Genomic DNA, 14,426 nt, shown 5'->3' on the forward strand with positions numbered 1-14,426 from the left:
ATGCTTAATCTGTTTGGTTGTGGCAGAGAAATTGTGTCAAGCTTTTGCCTAAGACTTTCTGGTGTCTGTTTTTTCTTTACTCTCACAAATTTTAGTGAAAATTTTCAAACATTTATGTGGAAACGTAAGGAGTCAACAAAATTCTAAGACCTCCAGAATAATCCCTCTGTCCCATCTGCAGAGTCTTTGAGGAGCAGGAGGAATGAGATAGGAAGTTTGCTTTATTAGGTATCGCCAGCTGGTCTGACTTTGTGATTGTCCTGAACTAGCTCATTTTGGCTGATAAAAAAAAACACTTCTCTTTTACAGGTGTAAAAACTAATTTGATTTCAAAATAGCTGTTAGTAAAGCAAGATGAGAGAAAAGAGAATGCTCTTTTGGCAGAAGGCATTCACATCTATTGCTTATAGAGATTTTCAGAGCTCTAGAATTTTTTGTTTCTGAAATTGGATTGGCAAAGCAAAGTCAGCGCAACAAGATGATGGTTTTAACCCTAAGACATGAAGAAATTTGGTTAAGGGCCAAAGTGACTTACCCCAAATCTCATGTATATGTATATTTACATGTATATGTATATATATGTATATTTTCATGTATATGTATGTCTACATGTGTATCTTTGTTATTACTCTGAAAGTAAAAAAAACAATATAAGTATTTTATAACTAATTAGGGAAATAAGAAGAGCAAAATAATCAACAATCTCATCACCCTAACACATAAGGTCTTAGCAATTTCTTTCCTCCATTGATATATATGTTTTTCCTCATTTCCCCATGGTTTTGAGGAGAGTGGATGTGTGATTTGGTGTCTTTTATTTTGCCTTAATGTTTTCCCTTGGTGGAAATCGGTCATCATTCAAAGTATACATCAATGGACTTGTGCTTTAAAAAAACAAACAACACTTACTAACCAATCAATCAGTTGTAACATTTGTTTCTTTGATGTGGAGATATACATGTGTGTGTATGTTTGGACTCCCATTTAAAAGTTTATTGTGCAGCATGGAATATTGACAAACAGCATAAATTTGCTGTACCCTTTTGTTATATACTTCTTTTGTATGTGACTTATCTTTGAGGAAATGGACCAAAGCAAAATACGAGCAGTAGCTGGTAGTTTTAAAAGGCAAACCATAGTGTCAGAGAACTGGAATGTGATTTTGACAGGTCATATAATCCATTCCTGTTCCTGAAGAATTCGAGGAAGGGAGACCCAACAAATACTCTTTACAACCTATTGCAATGTTTGGCAACTCTTATTGTCAGGGATTCCTTCCATATTTCAAACACATCCCTCGTTTTCTATTTTTAATCTCATTCTTCTTGACCCAAAGTCTGCAAAGATCATTCCTTTGTTCCTCAGTTTTCTTTTCTGAAAATGGTACTATCCAGTTTCTTTTAAGCCAAGGATAACAAAGCAGTTTCCTTTCCCACATAAGCTTAGGGTGGGAGTCGGGGTTGGTGGTAAACACCTAGAAAGCCAGCTGCCCCTCATCCCCACCCTGCTCCCCTCTCCTGTTCCAGCTCTGTGGGAAAGTGCACGAGGGCCCATGGATAATATCTTCATCTTTCATGAACAAGAGTTGGGGAATTAGTCACATGTCATAGAAATGTTTTGAAGCTTTTCTGCAAGGCCAGTTTGTTCCCCAGTAATCAGGGGTGATATAGGAAATACTTAAAAAGCATTAAAGGCAGGGGCCCTCTGAGCCAGAGCAGGGTGTGGGAGCCCCCTCTGTGTGAATTGTTAACACTTAGGCTGCTGGCTCTTGTGTTGTCCAGGGAGTCTTGGACAAGGTGGGGATGGGTGGAGGGCACTGGAGAAGCTTTTATGCAGGAAATATTCTGACTGGTGTAGCACTAACAGCTCATATGCTCATGTTGAGTGAGTATCAGCCTTTCTGTGCCCTTCTGACACCCACTCCAAGTTCTTGAGGCCAAAAATATGGGAGTAGGACAAGTCACACACTTCTCCTTGCCCAGTCTTTCTTTTTCTGGTGAGTTTTTAAGTAAATTAGAAACTCATCTTCTTCTTGTTTTCCCTTTAGAACTATCTGAGTTGGCATGCGACCTAAGAAAACTCCCACTGTCAAAGAAAATGCAAAGCAAGTCACAGATTTAGCAGTAGATTCTGTAAGATGTTATAAACTTTTTTTTGAGAAGAAGATCCTGCTGAAGCCATTGGGTGGATAGTGGAGCACAAAGAACAGAGGAGAGGAGTCACCATTAACCAGAGTCATTCAATTAAACAAAGAAACCCCAAAGAGAACTCCTCAAAGAAAATCGTTTTATAGCAAACAATGAAACACGAAACAAAGCAAAACTTGTCTCTGATTTTTTTTTTTAATAAAAGGGCTGTTTAAAAAGATGACTGTAGAGTGTGTACCACTTCTCGCAGATTTGCTGTGCAGAAGTGCATAAGTGTGAGTGATGGAGAGGTACTTGTTTATTATAGAGCACATTTCAATGCAGTAATCATAAATATTGCTAAGGTTGTGCTCTGTTGAAATATGACCTACATACTCTTGATTGTTTGTGTTACGTGATTTGTCTGACACCCATTACATTCTGGGTAATAGCAGCCATTTGTTGCTCTGCACAGCAGGCTCTTTTGACAAAAGAAAATAGGCAGCAATAAAAAAGCTATAGTCTGAATTACATTCCGCACAGTGCTGCACTGCTGAGAGTTTGTGCAAGTGTGTTGTTAACAGTGCTCTGAACTGCCTCTTGTCAGCCTTCAGCCTGTAATGGCCATCTGTCCTCACACAAATCTGTCAGAACCTGCTAAGTTCAAGAGAGAGCACGGAATATACCTTGTACTGTCAACACCAAAATGTACACATTCCTCAGAAAAATCAACACGCAGGAAATAATCCGGAGGTTATGGGAGGCATTAGCACTGTTGGTTCAGGCTTGTGGGATGAAATCGTGAGTCCGGCGATTAGTGCGAACATGAGCAAAGGTAGAGGCATGAAGGAATTGGTATCGACTGTCGTCCTACCGCAGGGGGAAAAAATCTGGGTAAGAGAAATGGGGTTCGAGAAATCCAATTAGCTCAGGAGCAACAAGGGGTTCCCTGTCCCATGAGTAGCTCTCAAAAGTTTGACGCTATGTTAAAAGGAAAAAAAAAATGCTTTTTACACTGTTGTTTTGCTTTGGGTCTCCACTATCTCTGGAAATAGATTTTCAATTAGGTACTGGCAGTTCAAAGTCTTGTGATTCTTGAGATTTCTCAGTCTTGCTCGGAGGTATTCTCTGATTAAAAACGTTTCAGTAAACAGTAAAAAGTTTAGGGAGTTATCTGAATTATTTTCCCCTACCCACCTACTCACTAATCCGAAAATAACTTCCATCCACTAAGCAAGTATTCTTTGTTTGAACAAGGAGTGCCAACGGAAATTTACAGCCCTGATATTTTCACTCCCGGTGTGTATTTGGTGATCTCAGAGAGTTTCTGTACATTTTAAGCATATGTGCAAGAAAATATATTTACTTTAAATTTGAAAGAATTGTTTCTATATTAAAAGAACCGTGAAGCCCTTGGGGCAGCCTCCCTGTGACACCTGCGCTGTGGTGTCCAGCGCTGTGGTGTCCAGCACACAGGCACTCGTTTCGATGGCCACAAGCTGTCCACTATGTAAAAGAGGTGAAAGACTTTGTTTTTAACTCAAAGAAACTACAATTGGGGTGTCGCCACTCCCAAGAGCAACTTGAGAATCAGTTATTTAAGCGATAATGAGCTTAGGTACTAGGACAACGGTTTCAAATGTTCAAGACGAAAAATAATTTCTATATTTAAAATCCCTAGATAGCTGAGCTATTTTTAGAACGAGTCTCTCTTTAATAGTGGCCTAATTTGGTGTTTCTGAAGTTTAGGGTTTCTTTTCATAAGTCTAGAATGTCAGTCAAAATACACATACCTGAGTAAAAGCCAGCGTGCCACATAGACAGTGTCGGGCGGTGGCTCTCCCTACGTGGTCTATGAACCATCTCGTTAAAAATGTGGAACCAGCTTCCCAAGTGATCCTTGGGCCACTGAAATGTGTGAGCCACCATTGAAGGAAGAGCTAGAAAAATAAAAATATAAATGAGGAAAAAGTGTGGTAAAAATAAGCTCGAGCAACATTTCACTAAGAGCTTATAATCTATTTGTAGAGACAAGATATAATTCACATTCAAAAAAGACAAGCAAGAATATATAGCCATATCTGATAAGTATCAAGTGAGTGATCCTGGCAGTACATTATTGGAAAAGCAAAGATTACCTTAATTTGGGGTGTCATGAAAAGATTTATGGAGTTGGATTTTAGGATGTTGAATGTCACTTTCCCCAATTCAACGGCTACATCATTTGGAATATTTGACTGTTATTTACTCAGCAAAGAGAGATTAGTCATCATTACTTCTGTGAGCAGCTTAGCTTCCTATGAGAAATATTTGAGAACTTGTCATTTCTTTGCTGGGCGTTAGTATCTTTAAATTTATTGTAATGGTCATCGAAGGTAGCAGAATTTATGAATGGGCAGTGCAAAAGTTAGAGAACAAGGGGAAAAGAAAACAGAAAGAGAGAGAAGAAAAGACTGACCATAGAGGAATATCTAAGATTGAGTAAAAGACATATGTGTCCATGAAAGAGGGAAAAGTAGGGTGTGCCACAGTGACGCAGATGCCTCATTTAATCATATGTCACCTCCCTGTTATCTCTAAACAAAGAGGAGTAGGCATACAGTAGGCTGCTAATAAAGGAGACGTTTTGGAGACCCAGATGTGTCCCTTCTCTTTGTGTTTGCTTTTTCTGTCTTTCTGAACTTTTCTGGGATGGATTTCCAAAGCCAAACCACTCTGCACTTTGTCCCTTTTTTTCCCTCATTATGGGAGAATTAGCTATCCATTATAAAAATTGGCAAATATTGGCATAAAATATTTCATTTTGGGGAGAATATAAATTTCCTCCATCTCTTTATTATAAAGTAAGAGAGAGAGGCATCCCCTTCCTGTTGATATGAAAATTTCATGTGGCTTTCTGTGACCTACTTGGTTCTCTCTTTATAAATATATATACTTTTTTTTTTTTTTTTTTTTCCTGGCAAGGTAGGATTTCTCCGCCTTTCCTTGAGACATGCTATTGCCTTAAGTCTAACCCCAGGGTTTTTTGCCGAATACCATTCACCCATCCTCCTAAATAGAAAGTGTGTTGTAAACTAAAATGTTCCCTTGTAAGCATAAAGCCATTTGAACTCCAGCCTTCCCTTCTTCAAAGTTCCTTGGACTCTAAAGCCATGCCACAATTATTCTTTCTCAGTGTAAAGGGATGCGTGGCACTTACTCACGGGTGAGACTTAATAGAGGCAAATACACTTCACAGACTCTGTCACAATGACTTGTGATGGAATTTTCTGTACAAAAGCACGAAAGGCAACGACTGATGGATTTCCCCCCACCTTCTTCCTTCATTTTTAAAATACTTTTAATTAGTTAGTTGCTGAAGCTTGGATTCGTTTCAATCCTTCAGCCTCATAACCTGCTCTAATGTTGTGCTCTAAATAAAATGGTCCCCTGGCACTGCTATATTTTGTGTTACTGTTCACTTAGGTTTCTGTTGCAGAACCATATTTTAGACAGAATGTATTAGTTATGCTTACAAGAATGTATTATACCTACATTAGCCATGGTTTACTAAGTTAATGAACTGTGGAGACAAAGAATCATTGCCATCAAGTTGTAGAGTTGTCTTGTTCCCTGCATTTGTGTGTCATATTTTACTGAACTTACTTTGAAGTTGCCTGAGTCATCCCCACCCTGCCCCACATTTGCTGTCATCTGATGTATGTTTTTGTTGTTGTTGTTATTGTTGTTTTTCGTTACCTAACTTTGGCTCCATGGGTAGATTTCCTTGATTGGACCAAAACCCCCAAGCCACTTGCATCCTTGGCAGCGTTCTTTGCAGACAAATGCCACCAAAGCTATTCTGTGATTCCCTTGAGTCTTTCCGTGTTAATTTTCCATAACATAGATGATATGATGCCCTTGAAAATTTGAGCTTTGGTAATGCCTGGGGCTGCGGAGGCCAGTAGGGATGTGTTAACATTTTCTGGGAAGCAGATTCTGTTAGCATTGGTGTTTGCAATACAAAATATCATGACTCTCACTGCTGCCTGGCATTGTGGATCCATCTTTTCTTGGTGACAGAAGCTTAGAGGGAGAGAGTCACTCTTTCAGGTCTTGTCATGAATTTAGTTTCCTTTTTCACTCAGTTTTAACCATTGTCTGAAATCTTAGAAAAGTTAGGAAAACATATCCTGGCATTTAAGAACATTATCTCTGTCTCTTTTCTCTTTCCCTCCCTACTCCCCTTCTTCTTTTTTTTTTTTTTTTCTTTCTTATTTTTGTCTTAGGCCTAACTCCACCCACAACTCCTCCTCATAAAGCCAACCAAGACAACCCTTTCAGGGCTTCTCCAAAGCTGAAGTCCTCTTGCAAGACTGTGGTACCTCCGCCATCAAAGAAGCCCCGGTACAGCGAGTCTCCTGGTACCCAAGGCAATAATTCCACCAAGAAAGGGCCTGAGCAGTCTGAGTTGTATGCGCAACTCAGCAAGACCTCAGTGCTCCCCAGTGGACACGAGGAAAGGAAGGCCAAGCGACCCAGTCTACGGCTGTTTGGTGACCATGACTATTGTCAGTCAATCAATTCCAAAACGGAAATACTCATTAATCTATCACAGGAGCTCCAAGACTCTAGACAACTAGAATATAAAGATGCTTCCTCCAGTTGGCAGGGGCAGATTTGTTCTTCCACAGATCCAGACAAGTGCTACATGAGAGAGACTTTGGAGGTGAGCAAGCAGATCTCTCCTTGCAGCACCAGAAAACAGCTCCAAGACCAGGAAATCCGAGCCGAGCTCAACAAGCACTTCGGTCATCCCAGTCAAGCTGTTTTTGATGACGAAGCAGACAAGACCAGTGAACTGAGGGACAGTGATTTCAGTAATGAACAATTCTCCAAACTACCTATGTTTATAAATTCAGGACTAGCCATGGATGGCCTGTTTGATGACAGCGAAGATGAAAGTGATAAACTGAACTACCCTTGGGATGGCACACAATCCTATTCACTGTTCGATGTGTCGCCTTCCTGCTCCTCTTTTAACTCTCCATGTAGAGATTCCGTGTCACCACCCAAATCCTTATTTTCTCAAAGACCCCAAAGGATGCGCTCTCGTTCAAGGTCCTTCTCTCGACACAGGTCGTGTTCCCGATCACCATATTCCAGGTCAAGATCAAGGTCCCCAGGCAGTAGATCCTCTTCGAGGTAAACCTTGTCAAAACCCACCCACAGCATAAGGCATTCCCAGGAAGTCAAAAACAAGCATTCAAACCCCACAGGCATCCCAGCCCCTTACCGCTGCATTCCTGGTAACACAGAACTAAAGAGATTGTTGTTACACATACATTGTTCCTCATCTTCTCTTAAATCTGTCAGCCTTGAACACAGTGCCTTGAGCCAGTCAGATCACAGGGAGCAATTTGTAAGAAACTTGCTCATCTAACTTTTTCCATTACCTGGAGAGCTGCCCTGTACCAGGATAGTGGAGATCCAAGCAAGATAAAGCTGACAGTGTACCAGACTGGCGCTCGGCGTTAACATCAATAAGAGATGCTGGAGAGAACACATCACTCCCAGACCTCTAAGCTGACTAGATGATCAGAAACTGTCACTGGGAAATCTCGCTAGTAGCTGGGAAAAGAAAGCCGGTTTATGTAATACAGTGTGCCACGGGGTGTTCAGTTGTGCTGATCAGCGGGGGGTTAAGTGGCAGTTGCAAATGCCCTTTTCGTGTTTTCTTCTTTCTCCCAGATCTTGCTACTACTATGAGTCAAGCCACTGCAGACACCGTACACACCGAAATTCTCCTCTGTGCTCAAGATCACGTTCAAGATCGCCCTACAGCCGTAGGCCCAGGTAACGATGCGAGTCATTTTTCATGGGCTCCTCTCATCCCTTCCTTTAGATGACAAGATGTTATCTAAAACCCTACCCTTCCCCAGTTTATTATTCATTCTGCTTGTGCAATTGGAGGTGGTTGACTTAATGATGAAGTTATGTTTCTCAGGTATGACAGCTACGAGGAATATCAGCACGAAAGGCTGAAGAGGGAAGAATACCGCAGAGAGTATGAGAAGCGGGAATCTGAGAGGGCCAAACAAAGGGAGAGGCAGAGGCAGAAGGCAATTGTAAGCAGCTTGGAGCTAACTTTCATTTTAAAGGAGGGTTTCTTTTTTTGTTGTTTTTATTTTCTTTTTCCTGTTTTTCTTTTTTCTTTTTTTATTTTTATTTTTGTAGATTAGAAAATAAACTAAAGCTACAGCTTTGTTAGAACATGCAATAGTCAGCCTTTTGGCATTAAAACATCACTGAGCCCCCAATCTCTCTTAACTCAAATTATTGGAAAACCTAATGTTATGTCAGTGTCATTTCTCATTCACCTGGAAGCTCATTATTGTTTTTAAAAATGGAGGGAGTAAAGATTTCCTCAGTCAGATACTTGTTCCATCCGGTCAGAGGATGAGTTCTTCTTACTGTTCTTTGCTTCTTTTTTCTCTAAGTAGAGAATGAGGAGGTATCACCGGTTCATCTTTTTGGCAGACGTGAGGATTGGGTTGTCTATGAAGAAAGAGACTGGGTTCAAGTTAGATTTAAAGGAGTCAGTAAAGGAAGATTAGCTAAGAAAGTCATCATTTCTTCTTATTTGTACTGGGTCATCACCTAACTGGGCAGTTGACACATCCACATTTCTTAGGAACTACTTTCCAAATAACCCATTATGTATTTTGACACCACTTACCACTGGGTATTATATTCACTTGACGTATAGACTATACTCTCCATTCGGTCGAAAGACCCAGGTTATGTTAAACTAGTTCGTTCTCTCTGGGTCTGTACCTTTTCAGCAGCTATTTACTAATGGGTAGACTTTACCCCAGCTTCCTTGTATTGCTTATCAACCTAGACCTTGGAGGGCAAATATGAGACACTCCAGTTGTCAGCATCCAGCACTTGTGCATGGCAGACATTCCTAATCAATTATGGCACTCTTTCCCACCGAGCCCCCATACAGTCTTAGGGTGTTTCCTGACAGGGTGCTCCAGGGAGCCATGGCTAATCCATTAGAAACGGCACTGCTTTTGTGCATTGCAGCAGCTGCCTGTCTGTGCTAGCTGCTAAGAGTTGTTTCCGTGAAGATCAGCTTTGACAGCCTTGCATATAAGCAAACCAAGACTTACGGAAAGGAATTTTAAAGGTTAGACTTATATGGTTCCTTTAAGAAAACCCACTACCATCAACAAAATCTTGAAATACCTACATAAAAGAGCTGACTAATGCAGTCAAAATCAAGCATTAGCCAACAGTTATCAGCTGGAGGAAAAAGGTTAACTGAGAGGTTTGTTCATCGCAGGCACTCAAGGAGAAAGATGGGGAAAGTAATTGAATACTTAGGCTAAAGGTCTAGGGTGTTTGCTGTCATTTAACTTTGAATCTACCTAAGACTGAATCAAAGGCCTTGTGCAAATTACAACACCTTTCCTCATTTTTCTCAACTTTCAAATGAACTGTGATATTAAGGTCTGCCTGAGTATCATTAGTTAACACTTAAGAAGACTAATGAAAATTAAAAATTCAATTTTTCTAACTTTTCTATTTTTAATTAATAGCATATTCAATAATGATAATTGCTCACATTTATATAGTGCCATGTAGTTTACACAGCCTTTTTAATATGGCACATTATAGTTAATCTTTACAAAAGAGAATCAGGTTGAGTAAGCATGTAGGAAAATAGTTATTTCAGTGTTTGCAAGTTCATACTTTATAAAATTCTTTGTTTCTTCCTAGAGCTATGGCCATTAAATAGAGAGATTGATTCTTTTATCATATGTTTGCTTATTTGAGTAAAATACAACATAGATATAACCAAAGCTGTGTAAATAAATGTAGATAAATAACATGTGGTTATTTTAGTCCTTCAAAAGAAAATTTAGTGCCAGATACTTAACTGGAGTGAAGCAAGGGAGGGATGTGCCATTTCGCTAGTTTGGCTCTTTCCAAATGGATCAAATAGTGTGATTGGTCTCCATTCCGTAATTGATGCCTGAGTCAAAATCACTCTTGACGTCATCAACCTCAGCTTGGAATCAGATACTACCGTGTTTCCCCGAAAATAAGACCTAGCCGGACAATCAGCTCTAATGCATCTTTTGGAGCAAAAATTAATATAAGACCCGGTCTTATTTTACTATAATATAAGACCAGGTATAATATATAATATAATATAATATAATATAATATAATATAATATAATATAATATAATATAATATAATATAATAAATATAATATAATGTAATATAATATATAACATAATACCGGGTCTTATTTTACTATAATATAAGACCGGGGCTTATATCAATTTTTGCTCCAAAAGGCGCATTATAGCTGATTGTCCGGCTAGGTCTTATTTTTGGGGAAACACAGTACCTTGCCTTCTCTTTGTGTCACAAAGGTTGACCAGCTCCTTATTTAATTCTTTGACTAAGACAATCTTTTATCAGTTTTCTTTGAAAGATGGTTTATATAGTGCAAATGTCAACTTGGCTTACATTAAATAATTATAAATTAACTAGCCATTTGTGAGAATTTTGGCTTTGAAATTTTTGTTTTGTTTTGGTTTTGAAAAGCAGATTGAAAAATAAAAACTACGACATAGAGATTATTTACTAACACAGTGATCTATAGGTAGTATAAAGATTTGGGACTTACTGCTAAACCAATTCCCACTTCAGCAATTATATGCTATTTCTGCTTAACATAATTGAAAACCCATCATGTGACTCTTTATGTGATGAATATTGGCTAGGTGCTTGCAATATAAATTAGGTAAGACCTGGTCCCTTCTATCTAGAGAGCTTCAAGTCTACTGGGAGATAAAGACAAACAAACAGGCAGTAGGGGGTCTTAGGTGCTACATGTAAGATACTGTAGTGGCATTTGGGTTGGCACTCAGACCTGGGGATGAGGGAGGTCATCCCTGGAGATGGTGAGTTTGATCTGAAACCTGAAGAGATGGAGGACAAATGTTTCCTACACTGTTCAATATGGTAGCCATTAGCCATATGGCTAATTCAGCTAGTCCTGAAATTAGATGCATTATAAATGTGTTTGGATTTTGACAACCGTACAAAAATGAGTGTAAAATACTTCGTTAATATTTTTTTATATCAACAACAAGTTTAAATGATAATATTTTGGATATATTGAGCTAAATAATGTATATCATTAAAGTGTGCCTCTTAGAAAAAAAATTTAATTAAAGTTTATTGAGGTGACAATTGTTAGTAAAGTTACAAAGATCTCAGGTGTACAATTCTGTATTACATCATCTATACATCTCACGTTGCGTGTTCACCACCCAGAGTCAGTTCTCTTTCCATCACCATATTTGATCCCCTTTACCGTCTTAGAAAATTTTAAATTACATATGCTGCATTATATTTTTATTGGACATTCCTATTCTAGGCAGAGGCTGTACAGCTCATACTAGGTCTCTGAAAAAGAGTAAGGTATATTGGGAAACTGCTAGTCATTTAACTAGAACACTGGGGTGCAGGAGTGGCAAAAAATAAGTCTGAGGGGCTCTGTGGAAGCCAAATCTTTGAAGGGTCTCATAAGGCATGATAAAGATTTTGAAATCTATCTTGAAGGCATAGTGGAACTATTTAATGAGTTTACCCACATGGAGATTTTCTGATTGATTTCCTTCCACAAAATGATCTGCTTTCTTATGCCAAAATTCATTTTCAAAGTATATTTTTATGGACTTGGGCACAGAGATACATGCAGTGATTTTTGATTCATTTGACGAGGTTAGCTGGAAAAGTCATTCATGATGCAGCTAAAGGACAATGACATGAATGACGTGAAAAGTCATTCATGATGCAGCTAACTAGAACAGTCTACCTAAGTTGGTCGGGTAGGCAATTTCCATTCAGATTTTTGAGATGCCTTCATATAATGAATAAGTAGCAAATTATATTTGGAATACTTTGATTTGGAGTGCTGGATTTTGCATAAATTCGGATCTATCATATAATTAGGGGACCAACAAAGCAAAGGCTCCAAAAGGAAATGGAAAAAAAGTGCTAAAATTATATAATAATTGATATTTTAAAAAAAGATTAAAGTAGTCTTTGCTACCTTCGTCTCGTGGTCTGTATTGCTTTTATTTTGAGCTCCATAATAAGGGGATGGTTTGGGAGGTGTTATAAACTTTCCATTGCTTATGCCTCTAAAACTCTTTACCCAAATCAGCGCGTTAAGAGAAAACTAGTAATTACTAATTCATATATTGTTGTCGAACATTGGCATGGCTTCAGTTGTTACTTTCCTCCGATTTCCATCTAAACTTTTTCTCAAAAGCCAATTCACTCTCTGTCTTCCTGAGTCTCATAGGCTTGAAATAATTCAGGTTATACTGGAACCCTGCAAGCCAGAGTTTAGTACTTAATGTCTAAACTGTCACTGCTCTAATTTCTTGTGGACTTCTAAGACCAACTCCATTTGCAATCTGTACAGTTTCCTGCCAGAAAACATGATAATGGGATGTTAATTTAAAGGGCAAATCTAGACATTATGATATGGCTCAGTGCTTAAAGCCAAAACCAGATGTGCTTAAGCAATGACTGTGCCATTTCATTTCTCTTCTCCATTGGTTAGTATGCAGCCCGGGAGCCAGGAACAGTGCATCATCGCTGATAATTATCAGCTTCTTCCAAATGGAAAAAAAAGTGTAATTTCTCATAGTTATTCCTTTTTGGAGAAAATTAAGTAGTTTCTATTCAAGCCTTTTTCAAGAGATATTTCATGTAAGCAAATATATCTAGAGCATAAGCTCACTATTTAGAAATTAACAGTTTTATCAAAAGTCATTATATGTACTCTAAGTGTAGAATTTTCATGTTTTCTGACTGATCATTGTGTTGACTTGTATCTTTAGCTCTTACTTGCACACTAGCAGTTAAGTAGACTAACCTGGATTTAGTCATATTTATCCAAACTTAGACACTAAGGAGGAATATCCCTGGGCATTACTGAGATGGGGATAACTTTGGAAAACTGCTACAGTTTTGTGTCTTCCTTAAGAGTGCCCCCTTGTCGTGAGTATTTATTGAATGCCTATTGAATTAAAACAGTATAACTAATACTGAGGGCAAAAGAAGGGGGAAAAAAACTTTTGCTTTTGGATTTTTGTCAGTTTTGGCATTTTTCTGTCCATTTGTATATTTTCACGGCCACCTAGCCCTCTCCGTTTATCCTTTCGATAGAGGACCTATCTATACATGCCATTCATTCTAGAAATGGCATTGATTTTATCCATTCATCTCATCTATAATATTTGTAATTTCCGCGGAATTTTTGAGGAAGTCTGGAAACAAACACAGATCTTTCATTGCCAGAGTTGATAATGCAGTTTCCTTAGTATAGCAGGAGGAATTTTTATGTTATTCTGATTTGGAAATGTAGACTAGAAGTTCTGAGGACACAAATCCAAATTCTATCAGGCTGTTACTTGTTACCTCGCATTGCAGAACAGTTTAGTGAGATAACCCATAGAAAAGCATCAAGCATAGTACTTGGCTCACGTTAGACAATAAATGTTAATCTCCCTATTAATTTTCTTTTTTATTTAGGTCAAACACCTTTTACCAGGAATAGCTTATTATTTGATGAGAAACAACCATTATATGTTTTCTCCAGTTTATTGGGAGGCTCTATGCCCTTTTTTGATAAAGATTTTGATAATGCAAAGTCAGTTAATGCAGTCAGTTTTTTTTTCTTTATTTATCCCCTGTGTTTTGATATAATGAGGATTTACCATACCTGTTAATGCAACATAGATCTTCAATTTTATTATCTATAATCCATCAGCATACTAGCTTTTGTGAAAATTGAAGCTAAAAGATATTTGATAAATGTTACATCCTCCTCAATAGTGAAAACTGGTCTAAAAATCATTTTTCAAAAGCTTTTGCCAAAGGTTTAGAGTTCCTCCAAGCCTTTAAGAAGTTGGAAATGTTATTAAGCATTTTGATTTTCTTTCCTTTTATCTCCTGTTTAGAAATTAATGTCTTGAAAAATTGGCTGCAAATGTTCAGGTTTTTTAAAGATATGGAATCTATTCATCTGTCTAATAAAACGGCAACATGTAAAAAATAATCGGTTCTTCGCTAGACATTTTGGCCAATCTTGGAAAGATTTTTGTCTTTACTTTTTAGACCTTCAGATGCCTTTTAGTTTTGTTTCTAGCACTAGGAAAACTGAGCACTCCAGTCATTTTCTCAAATGAGAATTTTAATATGTAGTCAATCTCTAGT

General features: G+C 38.2%; 1 protein-coding gene across 4 annotated transcripts in view; it reads left to right on the forward strand.

Annotated features, from left to right (window-relative positions):
* Positions 1-14,426, forward strand: part of PPARGC1A (PPARG coactivator 1 alpha) — a 628,607-nt gene that overhangs the window by 600,029 nt on the left and 14,152 nt on the right. For all 4 annotated transcript variants that reach the window (XM_033106261.1, XM_033106263.1, XM_033106264.1 and 1 more), the window contains 3 exons: positions 6,395-7,310; positions 7,857-7,961; positions 8,113-8,233. In XM_033106261.1, coding sequence (XP_032962152.1) covers positions 6,395-7,310; positions 7,857-7,961; positions 8,113-8,233 — 1,142 coding nt within the window. The remainder of the gene's footprint in view (positions 1-6,394; positions 7,311-7,856; positions 7,962-8,112; positions 8,234-14,426) is intronic.

The sequence above is a fragment of the Rhinolophus ferrumequinum genome, chromosome 5 (assembly GCF_004115265.2).
Source record: "Rhinolophus ferrumequinum isolate MPI-CBG mRhiFer1 chromosome 5, mRhiFer1_v1.p, whole genome shotgun sequence".
Lineage (NCBI taxonomy): Eukaryota > Metazoa > Chordata > Mammalia > Chiroptera > Rhinolophidae > Rhinolophus > Rhinolophus ferrumequinum.